At 40.0% G+C, this 19526-nt stretch overlaps 1 protein-coding gene across 1 annotated transcript in view; it reads left to right on the plus strand.

Annotated features, from left to right (window-relative positions):
* Positions 1–19526, plus strand: part of DENND1A (DENN domain containing 1A) — a 217743-nt gene that overhangs the window by 157323 nt on the left and 40894 nt on the right. The window contains exon 11 of the mRNA XM_065418676.1: positions 19317–19418. Within this exon, the coding sequence (XP_065274748.1) occupies positions 19317–19418 (102 nt within the window). The remainder of the gene's footprint in view (positions 1–19316; positions 19419–19526) is intronic.

Consider the following 19526-nt stretch of genomic DNA (forward strand, 5'->3'; position numbering starts at 1 on the left):
TTTGCTTTAATATTCACAGTCATGAGCAGTGAAAGGACCCGCAGTGACATTAGCTCATGAATGTTTAATGAATGTAAGGGGTATGAGCGAATGTGTATATATAATGTTAGGGAACACAGTATGGGCCAAAACTTAATGGGCATTTGTACGGTGCTCAGCACTCTAGAATCTCAGTTTGAGGTGCAGTGTGAGTTATTTAAGATCTTTCTTAAGGAACAAAAATCTTTCCACTGGCAAGTTATTCATGGTTATCAGGTTTTTCTGAAATTTTACTTGCTGGATATTACTCTCTGCAAGAGGTGTGTCTGTCTGAAAGCTGCTGGCAATTTGTGTGCCTGTGGCCCATGTAAAGATGATAGCAGATATGGGAGATATTGGTAGCACTTGGGAGGCTAGACCAAATGCCCAGACACACTATAGACTCTGAAAAGAAAAGTGGACTAAAACTGTGAATGACTGACCATAGTCTGACCTTAGCGTCAGGAAATGGATGAAAGTGGGTATTAGTTAGGTTTAGTATAAGTAGCTGAATACTGAGTTTTGATGGGGTCTGATGGTGTTAGTTGGGACTGGGTGATTGGGAGACCTGGAATGCCCTCTATTCCAGAATACTGAGTGAGCTGTTGGTTTGCTCTGAGAGCATGCACCTTCCATCTTCTCACCACCACGTGGTATAATGTAACAGTGAAGATTTTAATCTGAATATTGCGGTAAAGAGCAGAGATTAAAAATAGTATCCTTATAAAAATTACAGAGAGGCTCCAGGATGCTCTGTAGGAGGTATTCACATGTCAGAAAGTAACTAATGATTGAACTGTCCAGTCTGTTATGTGTGAGCTATTCACTTCTGAAAGAGAGTATAGGAATTTCCCTCACCACTGATTTTTTTTCTGACCAAGTTGGGTATGAATTTTATGCATTAGCTGGTGTTTACTGAGAGCTTTTAGTATGTTTTCCTCCTTTTCTGTAGCAAAAGAAGAGATGAAGACAGGCCTCACACAATATTTCATAATGCATATGAACAATGAGGCTGAATTAAGGTTGTACAGGCAATTTCCTAACTTTTGAATTCTTCACTTTGTATCCTTAACATTGTTTGATGTCATTGTTTTTGTGTGTGTAATTTTGTATATACAGTGGAGGAGCTGATATACCTGTAGGATAGGTAACAAAACATCTGATTACAGCACCCAGCATGGAAACGGTTTAAAAAAAACACCACAATTATTAAACCATGTACAAGCTATTCCACGTGCTAGTAAAATAATGGCAATACTAGAATATTCCACATTTGTCAAACAAGAACCTAAGAAAATCTGTCTTTTGAAGTCTCTGTTTTGATAGCAGAAAAGATTAAAAAAAAAAAAAACCTACAGAAGCCTGCCAACAAAGAGACTGCTCTGTCTGATTGACTTAACAATTCTTGATCAGATTCTCAGATCATTTGCTATCCTTGCACCTTGTTTTACAAAATGAGCTCCAGAATGAGGTCTGTCATGATGTATTCTCTGTCCATGGAAATGATGTCCTTTTCTTATTCCGAATTAGATAAATACAATGAAATCTGTAGTTTACATATTTATTAACTAGATTCTCCTCCCTGTGGTATTGTAACCATCTTCACTGTTCTTTGGTTTTTGTTTTGTTTTTTTTACTGAGAGAAGGCAAAAAGGTTGAGGTATTGTGATCACTGAAAATTTACTTTTTTTTTTTTTAAAGCAGGTTTCTAAAGAAACTATTGTTTAGTTAGTTTATTTGCTAAGTGGAAAACTACCCCCAAGTGGATTGAATTCTCTCTCTTGTATTATGCCCTTCACTTTCCCAAACATAACTCTAATGATACTGTATTTAAATGTCAAGTAATTAATTGTCCCTTATGTTAACTTTAGGCTTTAGGTGCCCAGTTCAAAGGGATTTGGGGGGTTAACTCCTTTAGGCTCATTTGAAAATTCTTTGGTTAAGTTTAAAACAGCCATTTCAAGTGTTTTGTTTTTCCTAAAGAAACACATTGATATTTTTGGCCTTGTGATAACTGTCCAAATAAAGCTGCCAGTTCTCCATTGGACATAATCAAAAAGTACAGGCTTCATTATGTACCCATACGTGTCTGACTTTTTTGAATGTCACCATTCACATAAAAGTGAGCAGACAAATGGTGGAATTTTCCACTGGCAAGTCTATAATTTATGCAGTCTGACTCGAGAAATTATATTCCAGGTTTTGTTTTTGTGTGATTTCTAAAGGTACACAGCATGTCCAAGGCTGTTGCCACTTACATCAGAACTTGCATATTCAACTATCACCCCTGTAAGCACTATGTGTGTTTGTGACTTTTGTGAACAGTTTCTTCAGCTACAAAGTGTCAGAAAAATCTTAACTCTTTTATAAGAATACACAGCTTTGTGGAATATATGAGAGAAAGGGGCCTCTGATCTCAGTACAACTTTTCCAGTGGCCATAAGTGCTTTCAGTACAATTCCCTTTTTTCACTTTTTTATATTTAAATAGGAAACTATATTTTGGGCTCTTGTTGTACATTATTTTTGCATTCTCCTCCAGCAGCCACTGATCCATCTTAAAAAAATAGTTTTTCTCTATTTAGCGTGTAGATGGCAACACTTCTTTGGCGTCTGAATGGTTCAACTTCTAGGTCTACTAAAGGATCCAGGTTTCCTTAGATAGTCTTTGTTCAGAATCAGATGTGTGATGTATTGATAATGCTGAGTCCTGTTTCTGGCATACAGAGGGTTAAGGGAATTTTCAGCCTCACCAAAAAGTATGTGGTTAAGGTACTCAGGTGTTGGAAATGTTCTCAGCAACATCAGTCACCTAGGATCATGATCATCTGCTGTTCTGGAGTAGAGATTACTGAGCTTAATGATTAGCTACTATAAGCAGCAGCTGATGCCAGACTCTACCCCCTTTACACCTAATTAGCCTCATTAATGAGCTCTTCTGCTCTCCGCAGAGAGGACTTCCTCCTTGGAATAGGAGGCAAAAATACTTTGCCCAGGTAGATGTGCTGCAACCTTTAATTATTGCCCACACCTGCAAAGCCAGGGGACTCTGACAGTGATTGTGCTTGTTTACCGTGACCATGCTGGAAGATATTAACTCTTTAAATGCCTGAGAGCTCTTTTTAAAGTTGTTTTGAACATATTACATAAAGCATAAAACTAGACACCCAAAGATCTTATGCTTAAAAACCCCCATATACATATGTATGTCTTACCTATTTGTAGTGTGAAATCATTAAAAAAAAAAAAAAAAAATCTTAATTGAGTCCCTGATGTTAGTGTATTGGATGTCTTGTTCCATGAGCTCTGAATTCCCTGCTGTATGTGTTCCCTTCTATAAATGAGCAACTTTTAGATTTGGAGCAGCGTGCTTTTGAAGCACTAAAATTTGCATTGTACAAACAATAGAAATCAGGGAAACAAAGTGTCTTCAGCCAATTCTTGAATCTGCCAATGAATAGAGACAGCTAATTGAGAAATGTTTTCATGTAATTTTTAACCCCAGCAAATATAAGTGTCCATTTAAATTCTAGATATATACAGACTATTAGAAGCTGGATATTTGATTGATTGTATTGCCCTAACAGCTCTATCCTCTTTATAGTGAAACAAGCCATTCATTTATTAAATGGAATTTTAACAAAAATTAAATTACTGCAGGAAATTTCCTTTGCTGTCAGATAAAACATGCAGCCGCAAACTTGTGCAGATTCACGCTGCAGACTCAGCAAAGACTGCAGTTTCTAGACAAATGCCACAAAGCCCCACAGGATTCCAACACATTTTAACTAAATTATCGCAATTCTTGACTAGAAAAGATAATATTAAAAAAATTTAAAATGGGCAATCTGATGAATTAGACAGGACTCAAACTCTAGATTAAATCAATGGGATTTTGTTTCCCTTGACTTCAATGGGTTTTCGATTAAACTTAAAGAAACAAAAGTGTGATCAAGCTTTCTTCAGCGAGTATAGCTGTGTAACCCTTTCTATGGATGGCTGTCCCAAGACACTTATTAATATGCCCATATAGGATGTTGTTTTGTATATAATTCCATAGGATACTCTAGCTGCATTGCTGAGTCCATCAGTCGAATTGTTCAAAACACTTCTCAGCATTCACGCTTTGTCCATTATTAAACATTCCTCATGGTACCCAGCTCTCCTGAGTCTTCTGCTTGAAGTGTCCATCTTGCTGGAAAGCAACTATTGTGACACCAGCTGTGTAGGAAAGCACCTGCATGATCTTATGTGAGACGATTTGGTCCAGTGGACTGGGAGATCGGAAACCTGGGCTTTGTTCCCAGCTCTGACACAGTTCATCTGTGTGTCCTCCAACCTCTCTGTAACTGCTTGTGCATTATTTCACCTGAGTTTATTCGGTGTGCAATTTATTGTTCCAGCTCTGAGAGTAAGTTGAGTACTTCACAAAACATTGGGAAAAACCACAGTCCCTGCTATCAGGACTGCAATCTAAAGAGAAGATAGCATCCAAAAAAGCTAAACTAAAAGTATGTTAAGCGTGCAGCGCACTCAGAAGTTAGGAAATGCAAGAATTATGGTAAGTGTTGCATATGCAACCTTAATTCAGCCCCCTTGTGTGTATACATTAGACAGTCTTTAATTACATAACCACATACGTCTGCTTCCACAGGATGCCTGCTTCATTCAGTGAATGGCTAATTATTCAATATTTCTTTTTATCCTCATTTAGTGTGTGACCCCAGGCCTTATTTAATGCACACCATCCAAACCCTGCACTGAATATAGAAATACTAATTTTTTCATGGGTGTTTCTGTAGTGCTCTCACCATAACATCTACATGCTTCATAAACATTAATGACTTCATCTTCTTACCACACCTGTGAGATTAGGCGGTATTTATAATCTTCATTTTATAGATATGGGACTGAGGCAGACACAGAGAGATTAAATTAAAAAGTGTCCACTAATTTTGGGTGCCCAATTTGAGATGCCTTGGGACTGATTTTCTTAGCGTTTTATAGCACTTTACATGTTCAAAACACAGAACCAGTCAACTTCAGTTGCAGCTGTGACCATTCAGCTCTTCTGCAGATCTGGTCCCTGGGGTCTCATGTTGGGCACCAGAAAATGAAGAACACAGAATTAGTGACCAGTTGTGAAAATTTTATGTTAAGAGACTTGCCAAGCATCACATAGGAACTCTGTGGCAGAGGCAGGTATTGAATGCACTGCTGTCAAGTGTCCTTAATTATGAGACTGTCCTTTCTTTTCCTGCAATTCCCTGCCTCAGTTCTCAGTTCTCTCAACTCCTGTGCCAGGCAGCCAGGAGAAGCAATTGCAAGACAAGTCCTGCTTAGCCCCAGCAGCCCTGGATTAGACCATGCTCAATACAGAAAAAAATCTTCAGAGAATTTAACTGTTGAACTCGTAGCAAGCGTCTACTGAACATGCGCAAACTGAAATACTTTTATTTTTATTTGAAGTATTATCGTTCGGACAAACTTGAGCACATTTTTGTGGCAAAAGGCTCCATCCCTGACATCCGGGCGATCCCCTGTCAAATATCAAGCCTGCTTTGAGCTGCTCAGTGAAATGGTTGTAATATCTTTTTTAATATGAGCAAAACTTATTTTTCTCTAATCTTGTTCTTAGGAAAGGCTGAACCAATTTAGCTGAACTATTTAAAAAAAAAATCAGTCTGATGCAGATATTGGGCATGGAAAATTTCAGCTTAAACAGTTCGGCAAAGTTATAAGCAACTGAAAATGGGGTCTTACAATGGCTACAGATGTTAACAGTTTCATATATATATATATATATAAAATTTCTCATATGATTCAAAATAACTGTCTGTTTATAACACCTATAGTACATGGTTTGTCATATCTGCTACTTCCTTCATTGGCTCTGTGTTTGTGTTTGGATAGGAGTGGGTATTTCTTCACATAACACAGTATGAAGCTGGTAAGGCAAAATAAGTTTTGTCATCTGTTAGCTTTTTTAGAGGCTCTGAGTTCACTTAACCATGTACAATCAGCACTTACATTATCTGTTGCTGGATATATCCCATCTGTTAACACTCTTCTTTTCCTATAGTTGAGGATATTGCAGGAGGAAATACTCTATCATGTGTTGCAAAGATCTCCTGTGTAAAGCAGACTAGAATAAGAAATGGGATGAAAACCTCAAGAGAATTAGATTTGAAAAAATCTTAAATTAAAAATGCAAAATACAAGTTATTTCTTGCATTTTTAGCTATTAACTATTAGTATTTGTAACCAGTGTAATATACAAAATGTACTTTGCACATGGCCTTGCTGAGAATATGGTGACAGATGTCAAACTCATTTTAACAAGGTCTCTCTGCTCTTTAAAAACGTGTGTATATAAGAAATCTTGCCCTAGTGCAGAGAGGATTTAGTTTTGATACGTTAGTGATAATTGAACTGGCATCAGGTCTCACCAACTGTACATAATCCTTCACTGTATGTGAGTCACAGAAATTCGCAGGCATTTGTTCACGAATGTACTTTGAATTGAGTACAAGACTAAAGCATCGAAATGAGCGAAGTAGCAGGTATCTGAGACACACTTCATGAATTGTTAGTGCTTTTACTGATGTATGTGGAAGAGTTTAAGTTTAGGCAGTTTTCTGATTGCACTCATGGCAGCTATAGCCCTGTTTCGTACATGAAAAAAACTTGTGGTTCCAGGGCAGATAAGAACTTTACGAGATGAAAATGATCATTGAGGGCGTGCAGGTCTGGAGGGGAGCAGAGTTGGCATTTTTTGGCCCTGTAAATAGCTGCCCATCTGCTCTCTGTCAGAATATGTTAGGAGTGCATCTGGATTCATGCCCCAGAGTTTCAGCTCTAAGCTGGTCATGTGGTTGTCTCCACGACAACTCAAGGAGCTGTGTAAACTGCTGCGCTCTGAGCCAGATGCTTCTCTGCACATGTGGTCTAATTAGACGGCATTTTTCCTCTTGCAAAAAAGCGGAGAAATGTTGCACAGTTTTCATGTTGGAAATGTGTGAGGATGGAATAATGGGAGTGGGGAGGAGTCACATGGCCAGATTTTAAATAATTACAGTTCTGCAAAGCTCCACTTCAGTGTTACAGTGAGCTCTGCAATAATGCAGAACAAATTCCCTTCATTTACTTCATCATGGGTTAAGCACAAAGGGACATCCTAGGAGTAAAGTGGGGAAAGGGAAATATACTTTTGCCTTCATACTGAATATAGCTTTCTCTGTATAGGATCATTTCAGGAAAGAATTTAGTGACAGTAAGAGGCATCTTCTTTTTCAGTGAATGTTAATACTGTTAGCATGGAGTTTTGAAGCCTCTCAATCTCTTGGGAGGCTGGAGATAGGAAGTAGTTGAGAGATTGTAGGAGGTGAGATACTCTGCTGAGGAGGAGGAGTCACTTTACAGGGAAGCCTGAGAAAAAGAAGAAAAGCAGGCCGGATATAAAAGGTCTACAGCTTTTGGATATGACAAAAGCAAATGAAGCCTATTTGTAAGGCAAGACCGAGAGCTTCTACTTGGTTCAAATAAAGCAGGAGCTCTGTCAAAAGTGAATGGAAAGTAGAGATGTCAGGATGAGCTCCTTTTTTTTTTTTGGCTATGGGAATAGGTTCCCTGTAGTTTATAGCTACATGCTCTTGCCATTCTGCCAATGAATTCCGTTCTGACTAGGAGTGACACTTACCTTCTTGCTTCAGGTACAGAATCTGACTCTCTGTAGGGAAATAATGAGTGTACGAACATTAGAAAGGGAATAAGACATTTCTCCTTACTTTTTAATGTAATGAATGCTATTTGGTATCCCTTTTCCACTTCTAAGGAAAAGTGTCTAGGGTCATTCAGGACTTGATCTCATGATTCTCCTGTGTATTAACCAGAGATATGTATTATACATTTCTTCTATTCTGATAAGGATAATAAATGGGCAGTTGCCTTGTATCCAACATAGGTGAAATGATTGAGCAGCTCTACACATCCCCATGAAGCAATGCTGTCACGTAACTATTAACAGCCCAATGACCCAAGCTGCTGGGTCACAGAATCCCACATGTATAAATACCTATAGTAAATATATTTTATTTCATTGACTGATTGGATTTCCCCAGAGATCGTTACATAACTAGAACAGAAGAAATTTGATTAACCCTCCCAGAGGACCTAATACATTCAGCCTCTAAACAGGCTTCTCCTCTAAACCATCCTTTTTCCTGGGAATAACAGTCCTGCTGCATTGTCAATTAGCCTTTAGAATTTTCAAATTCCTTCTTTGTGTGTCCTGCTGAGGGTTCCCCACCCAATTAACAGGACAAGTAACATGAGGACAAATCAGGCTGGACTACAGGCTTTATAATAGACATTTTTATTACCATGGATATAGTGAGATGGTTCATTGCTATTACATCCTTTTATTTTCACATATTATTAAACCCATGAGTGACTAGGTGTCCCTAGCTAGTGAAAATTAAAATATGTTCTTCATTCCATTAGATTTCTGTTATTTGTGGGGAGGATTATATTATTGGGTTAGGACAGAAGAGGATTGTTATGTGCTACTTTTACAGCTGAAGTTTCTCTCCTCTCTTCCCAAGTTCTGCTTCAAGCTAGCCATAGTTTTTTGTCATCCTCCCCCTCCCACCCCACCCCACCTTCCACTGGCGGGATGTTATGATGCTTCCAACCTTCAAAACAGCCATTGTACTCCAGCACAAAGCTAGGTGTGATTCTTGTGTTGGGATCATCATACATAGAAGTTACATACTTAATTGAGGAACTTATTCTGATTCAAATACATACACTATGTTGAAGAGCAGTTTATTCGTGCAATTAGAAATGTCCACATTGGGAATTTTTCTTGATGCCTTATTTCTTTTGGATATTTTATCTCCAAAACTCAAGTACTCTTACATCTCTGACTGTCCTCCCGCTCACCCCCACAACACGTGCATTTTTTTCTCCTCTGCTTTTTCATGTGTATCAATTCACTACTCATTTCTGAACCCTCAGGCATTTTGATGTTGGAAGGTGACACTGTCAATATTGTTCTGAGGTCCCCAGCAGGACATAATGTCTGATGTTGGGTTCTTGGTTGAATTAACAGGATGAAAGGTTGTAAATACTTCCTCCCCCCCCCCCTTTTGTTTCTCTTGTTCTCACATTGAGTAAGATATGAGGATGATTCTGAACTTTTTATGTTTTTGTTGCAGATTTTTTTTCTATCAGAGGGTAACATCTGAGTCCTTTCTTGAGTCACTCCATGGGATGGGAAGGAGTTTTACTTTCTTCAGTGCAGTTCTTCCTCAGTGATTATACAGAGTATAATCTGACTGAGTTTAGGCTTGATATAGTCATCTAAGAAATTAAAGGAAAGCAAAATATCTCCAGTCTTGATCTCTGGGAACATAGGCTGTCTCTAAATCCTGTCCACCTACTTTTCATTTGTGAAATGGATCACCCTATATCTTCTATTAGCAAAACATTCTGTTTAATATATTGAAATTTTCTTTGTTCAAATGTCAACCTTTTTTTTTTAATGTGTGGCTTATCTGTATTTTCAAGCCCACACTCTTCGTAATATTTTGTCATGGTAGATAATAGCTCACATGAGTAACAACACTGTAATTTTTCTCCTTCATTGTAGTGTCACCAGTACTCCCACAATGGCTATAATAGAAAAGGACTTTTTTCATTATAGAGGCTTTGAATCTGTAGCTGCTTTGCATGCAGCACTCATTGACTTCAATAGGAGTATTGCATATGGAGTGATTACAGAATCGGGCCCAAAATTACCTTGCCAGCTGAAATTTCTAATGATGAAATTGCATGCAGGCCACAGGGATTTTGTATAATAAGTATCAACGTAGACCAGTAAAGTAGACAGTGTAGCAGTAACGTATATGCTGGGCACAGGTAGTGAAATTGAGGCTTGCTTTCTGATCACACTAAAGACTCTCTGCTCGTAACTCCATATTATTACATCTTTTATGAGTCTTTAAACACACTAATGCATTGACATACCTCTAAGTAGGAAGAGGAAGAAATAGTCTGGTTGTTAAGGCACCGTACAAGGACTCCAGGAATTGGGGCTCTATTCCTGACTCTGCCAGAGATTTCTGTGACTTTGTGCAAGTTACTTGTTATCTTGGTCCCTTTGTTCTTAATCTGTAAAGTGGGAATGATACTTTCCACAGACGGAATGCTTTATCTCTGGCTTCCCTGCACTTTCTTCTGGGTTTTGTTAGCTACATTCTTCCAGAGTAGTGCTGCTGTCTTGTTGGATCATGAATGAAGGAGTGGTTGCCAGTATAGCTGGGGCCTGAATGATTGATTGTTTGAGTATCAGGCCCAGGGCCTTGAATCAGCCATGAAGCAGTTAGGGAAATGGACTGCTGTGTTACAGTAATCCAGCCTCATGCAGGTGACTACGTGGATCACAGTAGCCAGGCACAAGTCCAAGAAGAAGAGGTAAGTCTCTCAACAAACTTATGGTAGAAGAAGACATTTCTCAACACTTTCTACCTGGTGTTGCAGGGTGAGTGACAAGTTCAGTAGGACTCCATGGCAACATGCCAGTTTAACAGATAGACGGTTTAATAGATAGCTGCAGTGGAAGGGGAAGTTATTGTCCTGGCAAGTTCTTGTAAATGCTCACTCTCCCAACCAGCATCACTCACCTGGGTTCAGTTGGAACGAGGTGCTCTTCACCCAAGTCCTGATCTCTCGCAGGGATTGGCATGTTTTTGGGACTGTGCTGTCGTAGGATACAGCTGTGGGTCATCAGAGCCCTCATGCATGAGGAAGAGGAAGATGAGAAAGATCTGTCTTTGAGGTGAAGCCTTTTGGAGAAGATGGACACTCTCCCATCAGTGTTCTCTTACTCTTTTTGGAGAGAATAACTATTTGGCCAATCTAGCTTATTAAAATATTGTTCCTTTGAGATATTTGACTGGAGAACACTTGTACTTGAGGGACAGGTGCATTTCATGTGGTAGATTAAGAAGTGCAAATTGTAAGTGAGTTTAACACGATAAACACGTCTTGCAGCTAATTATGGCAGGAATTTATTTTCTGTTAGTATGGTTGCTCTGCCATAAAAATTTGCACATCTCCTTGAACTTTGTGTGTCTCTTAAAATTTTGACTATTCCTTGTGGCAAAAGATAATAGGAACCTAAAATTATTTGTAAATAAATGTAGTGGGAGCTTGGGAAGCCTGAATTAACCATTCACATTTTCCTTATAATTCAATAATGGATTAAAAATATTGTTAAATCAAATGAAATATTCACATATTTGAAAATATTGTAGCTGTAGAGGGGAGATTTTGCCTGTTGGGTCTAATTAGGTATCTGGACTGGTTAATGTTGATGGTCTTTTAAGTTCCTTTTTTGGCCCACAATGTTCTCTGTTTTGCGTAATAGAAGTCTTTTAAAACAAACTATTGTGTAGTCCAGGGATCGGCAACCTTTGGCACATGGCTCGCCAGCGTAAGTACCCTGGTGGGCCGGGCCTGTTTGTTTACCTGCCGTGTCCGCAGGTTTGGCCGATCGCGGCTCCCACTGACCGCGGTTCGCCGTCCCAGGCCAATGGGGCTGCGGGAAGCGGCGCGGGCCGAGGGATGTGGTGGCTACCGCTTCCCACTGCCCCCATTGGCCTGGGACGACGAACCGCGGCCAGTGGGATCCGCGATCGGCTGAACCTGTGGATGCGGCAGGTAAACAAACAGGCCCGCCAGGGTGCTTACCCTGGCGGGCCGCGTCCCAAAGGTTGCCGATCCCTGGTGTAGTCATTTCTTCCTTGTAATAGTCTTTATATGCAAAATGTATAATCAAATCTGATATAACTAGATACAGTTACATAAATAGAAGCAATATCCATTCTTACTATACCTTGTTGTGCCCTTAAGTGTTGCAGACACCCTATCGTGTACAAATAAAAGTTCCGTTGTGTCTTTAATATTCCTAAATAGTATGAGTTTAAGATATTTAGGATATTTTTAGAATTGGTCACAATTCACAATCCACTGAATTGTTGATGGAGTAAAATAAATATAATTGCTAACACTATTTTAATAACCATGATAGAAAAGATTGTCTTGCAAATCATATAGCTGATTAATGTATTTTTTCACTTGATATGAAGTCTTAAATCCCTTAATTTTGCTTTGCCCTTATTGACTTAAGCTGTCAGTGACTATAGTAGTAAAAATGCTTCAAACAGCTGTAGTAGGTGAATATATTGAACATATTCTTTGTGAATAGATGATAAATCTTGAATCTTTTAGGATTTTTTTTTCTTTCTGGTTTTGCTGCTGTAGGTGTAGTTTTACTTGCATCAAAATGGACAGATCTGCTCCCTTCCAATTAAGGCTTGTAAAGTGAATTCTCTCTGGCATTTTTGGACGTGCCAATGAGTCCCACTAGGAACCTGCGTCTCATCGATTTCCAACATCTACATAAGATCACTGGGAGAAGGCTTTCAATGAGACTTAGAGTGCTAATTGACAGTCATTGTTTTTAAAATGGGATTTTTGCTCACAAATCACTCAACAATTCCCTCCCCCTGCCCCCATTCTTCACTCAATGAAAAAACCCTCATTTTGTGGGGTGAACCCACTACATTGTGGGTAACCAAGATTCACTTCTGTGACGGTTTAGTCCAATCCAGGTTAGGACTTGGGGAAACACATTGTGTGAGTCCATGTGGGCATTACAGAGCCGGATAGGGTCTGTCTGTGTCTAGCAACATCAGCAAAACATCCCTAGGTCCTGTGTCTTCTCTACTGAGGCTACAAACTTGCTACTTCCCTGGACCCCCAGTCATTTCATATTACCAAGGGGGGGCATATTGACTAAGGTGATGGCTGGTGATTTGATGTCCTGTGATCGTGATTCTCACAATTCCTGTCCTTTTGTGAGGTTATTACTGAAGTGGAATATTATTTTTGTGTGTTTTGAGCTGGCCAAACTTTGTGTCACTTGCAGAGACAATCTAATCTGCCAATAGCCAGTAGTTGTGAGTGTTTAGGGGGGTTGTCCATGTTTTTTTGACATTGTAAACTCGTAAAAAGAATAGTGCCCTAACCCTTTACCAGATCTTAGATACCAATAATAGAGATTGTGTATACATAAGAATGCAAGGGAAGGTACAGCCTGAATGGGTAAATATGAAGTATACTTTGCAAAAGCCTATTCTTTGCATTCAAATAATTTAAGTAGCTTCTGTTAGCAATCCAAATTTGTCACAATTGGTGGCATCCTAATGGACCTCATGCACCGGTCTTGCTCTTTTGAGCATTGGTTCTTAATTTATTGTTCATTATGACAAATGTGGTTAAATATGTGAGTGAGTGATTTCCTTGTTCCTGAGCGGTATCTTGAATTGCTAATAAAATATGGTATCATTTGCTTATTAGGATGTATTTGATCCATGCCCTCCTGATTCCATTACGACCGAGGCAGATAGAGATGAGCTTTCTTGTGCTGAATGTATGCACTGGTTATGGCAAGGTTATTTGTCATTGCAAAGAGAAACTGAAATAAGCCATTTGCCCTTTATGTATCTATAGCCAACTTAAAATTGTATGGAATCCTGCTGACTGAGAGATCATCTGTCTCTAGCTATGATAAACTAATCTTTACTTGAACTTGCACTCACAGTTCTTGTAAGGTCTGCAGAGGAGTTGCCTTTCTTGGGTTGCTGTTGCATATTAGTAGGATGATACTCGCATCTTGGTTTCATTTTAATTCTGGCTGGAGTTTGGGATGATAGTTCCCAGAATGTCACTGCAGGCTTCACTTGGTCATTGACAACATAGCCAGTGTTCTAAAGGCCATCATTATATGTAACATCAAGGTAATAAAACAATGCTATCTGACTCTCTTACACGTGCAGTATAGTTTCATTGTTCTTGCTCTATTTGGGTTTTTGTTATATTCACAACATATTGAAATTGTGCAGTGACTAACCAACAGCCTACAAGCTGTCACCACTTTTTCATTTAATGACTACGGTACAGAACGGCTCTAATGGCTTGCGTGTTTATTAGAGAGGCTACATTGTTTAAAGACACGTACACACCAGCATGAAATTCAGAAGCACACACCACATAGTGTCCATGATAATGCCGGAGATGCTAGTAATATTTTCCATGGCATAACTTTTTGGATTCTCTGAACAGGTCTCCAGTATTTTTTACCCTAGGTACCAGATTGTAAGGCTGCATTTCTCCTTGCAAGACCCCCAGCGTTGAAATAATAATTCAAACTGGAGTTTAATGAGACGTGCTTTCTCCAGCAGTTACAGCAACAGCTATGCTATCCCACACCACTGACGTTCATCTAAGTGTCACCTCTTCTCTGCATGAGAAGGGACTTCTAGGCCTGTGCACTGTTATGATTTCACCAAGTGGATAGGTCTTCCTTCCTTTCTTTCTTTCTTAGTATCCATAGCCCTTCACAGGTGGCTTTTTGTGTCCTCTTTTTTTCTTGTTTCCTCATGTCTCCCTTCTTTAGCTGCTTTGTCTGTGCCATGCACCATCCTGCCCTCTCTTCAGCCTCCCTAGTCCTTTGCCTCCCTTCTTTTTAGATGATTTTTGTAGTGTTTAATGTGGTAGTTGTTGCCAGCACCAGCCAACTGGGCCTCCCTACTGCTCTGCTGAGTCAACCATTTCAGATACAATACTTGTATTGCTGGCAGAGGTCCCCAATGCTGCTGCTCCTATAGCCACTTGCAGAACATTTTCCTCTTTGCGAAGCAGTGATCCCCTTACAAGACGAGGGTGTCATAGCTAGGCGATGCATGCTTTTCTCTTTCGCCTTACCCTGTGGCTTCCAAAATAAACAGCAGCATTTGGAAGAAATTGAGTGTTTGCAGCACTCCAGAACAGTGTGAAGTGAATCCCTTTGGAGTGGCACTTGTATTATGCTGGGCTCTTCATTTAGGGCTGGCTATCTTAAACAGGAATTAAACATTATTTTAAAATGTAATTGACTTGCCAATTTAAAAATAACGAGGCTGACAACAAATTGCCTGGCCAGAGTGAGCAGTACGCTAGATCCTTCAGTTTATAAAGGGTCATGAGGTAGCTACACTGTCTTAATGAGCTTCATTATGCTGAGAGGAGATTTCCAATGGCACAAAGGACACTGATATTCAGTGAGAGATGGGCACATAGCTTCCAGTTTTACCTTTGAAAATGTCCCCCTTGTATATATGGTTATAAGCAAAATCTCTCTAGAATTTGTGTAGAATTTCTTTTGCTAAAAGAAAGTTCTCCCTGTGTCAGAACTTTAAACCTATTTGCGATAGGATTACAATAGGCACGCATTTCTCACATCCTCCCCAGGATTACAATAGGCACGCATTTCTCACATCCTCCCCAGGATTACAATAGGCACGCATTTCTCACATCCACAATGCCAGATCCTGCCCTCTTTAGATAATTTGAAGTGGAAAAAGAGAATAACTAACATTTACATTTTAGATTGATCAAAACCTAAATTCTTACTGCTGGAAACTGCAAGTTAAATAGATGAAAGAGTTGTTAACTGATGTTATTATAATTATGGTCTTATGCTTGAGCAAATCTATTACTTTCGCAAAACACCTGCACCTCCTAGAATTTCCCCTTTGCACAATGTCACCTGTCAGTGACAGCAGAGCTGATTAGCTGTATAATTTACAATTGACTACATCTGTCAAGAAGACAGTCCTGTAATCCAGCTTTTCTTTTTGTAATGAAGCTGAGGATGGGGTTAAGTAGTATGAGTTTTCACTCTCCTTCAGGTCATGGAGGATAACTGGTACTAATGGGATCTAAGCCGGAAAACTCACGTCTTGACCTGGATGATTAAAGTAGGTTTGTTGGGATTTTTTTTTTATCGTCCAGCAAAAGTAGAGCCTGAATTGGCTCTACAGAAACCAAAAGGTCTATCAACCAGGCCACCTAACTAAATCATTACTACTTGGGGGAAGAGAGTGTGTTAACATTATACCAGGCTTCCCTCTGCTTCCATGTTTGTGTGTAGGGATAGGAGATCATTTCAATTGAATGGGGCGGAGTTTGTGTCATATTGCAAATGTGGTGTCATAGTGCCGAATGTTGTATAAAATGGAGCAAAATTAACTTCTATTTGATAGTGGTTTGCTCCTTGCAAAGAGTTCTTATCCTGTGTGATCTTTGTGGGAGCCTCAGAAGTTTTATAGGCTATGAAAGAGTAAGTTGGTGGTTCTCCTTTCAAATGTTTTGAAATGAAGGATTAAATGAAAGCCAAATCTTCTTCAGGGTTTTCTCTGATCACCGAGCAAATGTGTATAGACACACATGCTACTCTCTGTAGAGAACTCCATGTCCTGTTCACATTGGGGCCCTGGCCATGTCAGTTACAAACATAGTGAGCCAGAGCCTTTATCAAGCATTTGTAATTGGGTTCTCAGGGCAAATCCCTGTTTACACTGGTCAAGGAGTCTGTTAGAATCCTACTTGTGACACCATTTGTTACTGACACTGTAGCTACCCACTCTCGGATCCCAATAATAAATAGAGCCTTACACCTATAGCTTCACTAATAATAATGGGGGCGTGGCATTCGTGTGTCCAGAAGAGAATAGTTCATTTGGCGCTGTGTAGCATTTGTAGTGTCTACGTTTTCTAGATCACCTGTCTCTAGTTGTAGTGATCTGTGGCATTGTGACTCTGTCCTTTACAAAGTGAGGTAGTAACTATTTTACTTATATGCAAAGTTGTTACAAGGGGACATCATATTGGGCAAAAATACCAATTCCTTGCCAAATATGACTAATAGGTTTTCCCACTTTCCAAATTCCTGTGCGCCTCAGCTCTCCTTTTGACACTCGCCCACCAGTTCTGTTCAGTCCCTTCAGTCCCCACACACCTTTGCAGTGCTTGTGCCTGAACTCTGAGAACAAACATAGGCTTGGCCATGTTTAAGGGCTGGTCTACACTGGGGGGGGTCGATGTAAGATACGCAACTTCAGTTACGGGAATAGCATAGCTGAAGTTGACGTATCTTATTTCGACTTACCTCGGGTCCTCACGGTGTGGGATCGACGGCCGTGGCTCCCCCGTCGACTCCGCTACCGCCGCTCGCCCTGGTGGAGTTCCGGAGTCGATGGGAGCGCATTCGGGGATCGATATATCGCGTCTAGACGAGACGCGATATATTGATCCCCGATAGATCGATTACTACCCACCGATTCGGTGGGTAGTCTGGACGTACCCTAAGGGTGCAATGAGCTTTTTCGACAAAGGGACCAAAGCAATCTAGATACTCCCAGTGAAATGGCATTGGTCTTTTTACCTACCCAATTTTAGCAGTAATCATGAGTCCTGTTTCAAGCATTGATTAGAAATAGTTACAGAGGGACATTGTTACCAGCAGACTCTTCCTGTCCAGGTCTAATTGCTGAGCATGAGCACAGAGTGACAGTCAATCACTCAAGTACATAGAGCCCTGTATTATCTACGTACAAAGACTCTTGAAATGCAGCCTTTTGCACATGAGCAGCCAGTGTAGACCATGGAGGTGAGGCCATTCCTGTCCTGAGGGGCAAGTATACAGACATGTTCTGCAACCACTTACATTTCTTTCTAGATCCTTTTTAAAAGAAACCCATTAAGGAGTAAAAAGAACAGGAGTACTTGTGGCACCTTAGAGACTAACAAATTTATTAGAGCATAAGCTTTCATGGGCTACAGCCCACTTCTTCGGATGCATTCTTTGGCTGTAGCCCACGAAAGCTTATGCTCTAATAAATTTGTTAGTTTCTAAGGCCTTGGCTACACTGGCGCTGTACAGCGCTGCAACTTGCTGCGCTCAGGGGTGTGAAAACGCCCCCCCCCCCCCGAGCTCAGTGAGTACAGCGCTGTAAAGCACCAGTGTAATCAGAGCCTGCAGCGCTGCACGCTCGCTCGCAGCGCTGCAAGCTATTCCACTTGGAGAGGTGGAGTACTTACAGAGAGCTCTCGCAGCGCTGGCGGCGAGACTACACCCGCGCTTCACAGCGCTGCCACGGCAGCGCTGGGAAGTCCTGAGTGTAGCCAAGGCCTAAGGTGCCACAAGTACTCCTGTTCTTTTTGCGGATACAGACTAACACGGCTGCTACTCTGAAACCAACCATTAAGGAGTATGTTACATCAGCCTAGCCTGGGAGACAGCAAAGGTGTGGAGTACATACATCTTTGTAGTTAACACTTTCTCTCCCTACATACTGCAGTGATTGGGGTCCCTTAAATACCTGTGAGAGTGAATCAGCTGAAGTTTATACTGCTAAGATAAGATAAGACATGAATCATTATCCAGAACTTTGGTCCAGTGTCACTTAAAAAACTCATTCCCATCTCCTCTAGTAATGCTGCACTGGCTGCTACTTTGCTTATTGTGTTAAGATTGAGACATAACACAGCCACCAATAGTTCAGATTCCTAAACTGAAGGATTTTGGGGAATTGAAACCGAAACGAGCTCTTAAAGGGGGAGTTCTGTCTTTCAGGCATTCTGCTGTCTAGTATAGACTCTAAACTCTTTCCAGATGAAAAGCCCTGAATATATTTTTATATGAGCATGAAAAGAATTCAGCATTAATTTTACATCAACATAATTTTATCATTCTTTGTTACTGCCGTTTTTGAAATGTAATAAATGTATTTACTCGCTATGCTGAGAATTTGTAGATTTAAATGTGGAGGAAATTTGTGCCCTTATGGCAGATGCACAGCAGACTTCAGCATTAACATAACTCATTAAAATAAGATAAAAGTAGAGCTTCAAAACAATCTCTGTCTTTTGCCAACAAGCCTGTGAAAAAGGAAAATTTCATTCAATTCAGGATATGAAAGTCTTATCTTTCTGAACTGTGGAGAGAACACAAAGCAGAAATTACAGACTTGTTTGTGCAGGTTAACTCTCTGGGTCTATTCAAAGCAAGTTTTGAGGTATTTGAGGATTTGAATACACAAAACTAGAGAAGTTTTTCTATGTCAATTTCTTGAGGTATTAAATCAGAAGGTACCTTTTGGGTGAATGAAAGCCCCCCAGTCAATCATAGCAAAATGTGCAGAGAGCAAATGGGTTTTATCTTGACTGTACACAATTTTCGTACATTATCTCTAACTAACATGATTAAAGGCAGCTCTGTCCCTTCTCGCTCGCTATCCAACTTCATATCAGACTTGTCTTTAATTTTTTTTGAAGGGAAATAGAATAAAATGCAAACTCAGTTATTTAAGCAAAGCTTTTTCAGTGTTTCCAATGCTCTGAACTTTACAGGAGGAGCCAATCACTTTTTGTGAAGAAACGTTTGTGTCTCATCGTTCTACTGCCATGAGGCAGTTTCTTCAGAATGCTATTCAGCTCCAGCTCTTTAAGCAGGTATTGTTTTAATTGCTTCAGCATGGTGGTAGCTTATTTCACAAAAGAACTGTTTTTCTTATAAACACTATTCCTATGTTCTTTGATCTACACTCACCACGTGCTCAG

The sequence above is a fragment of the Emys orbicularis genome, chromosome 18 (assembly GCF_028017835.1).
Source record: "Emys orbicularis isolate rEmyOrb1 chromosome 18, rEmyOrb1.hap1, whole genome shotgun sequence".
In the NCBI taxonomy this organism is placed as follows: domain Eukaryota; kingdom Metazoa; phylum Chordata; order Testudines; family Emydidae; genus Emys; species Emys orbicularis.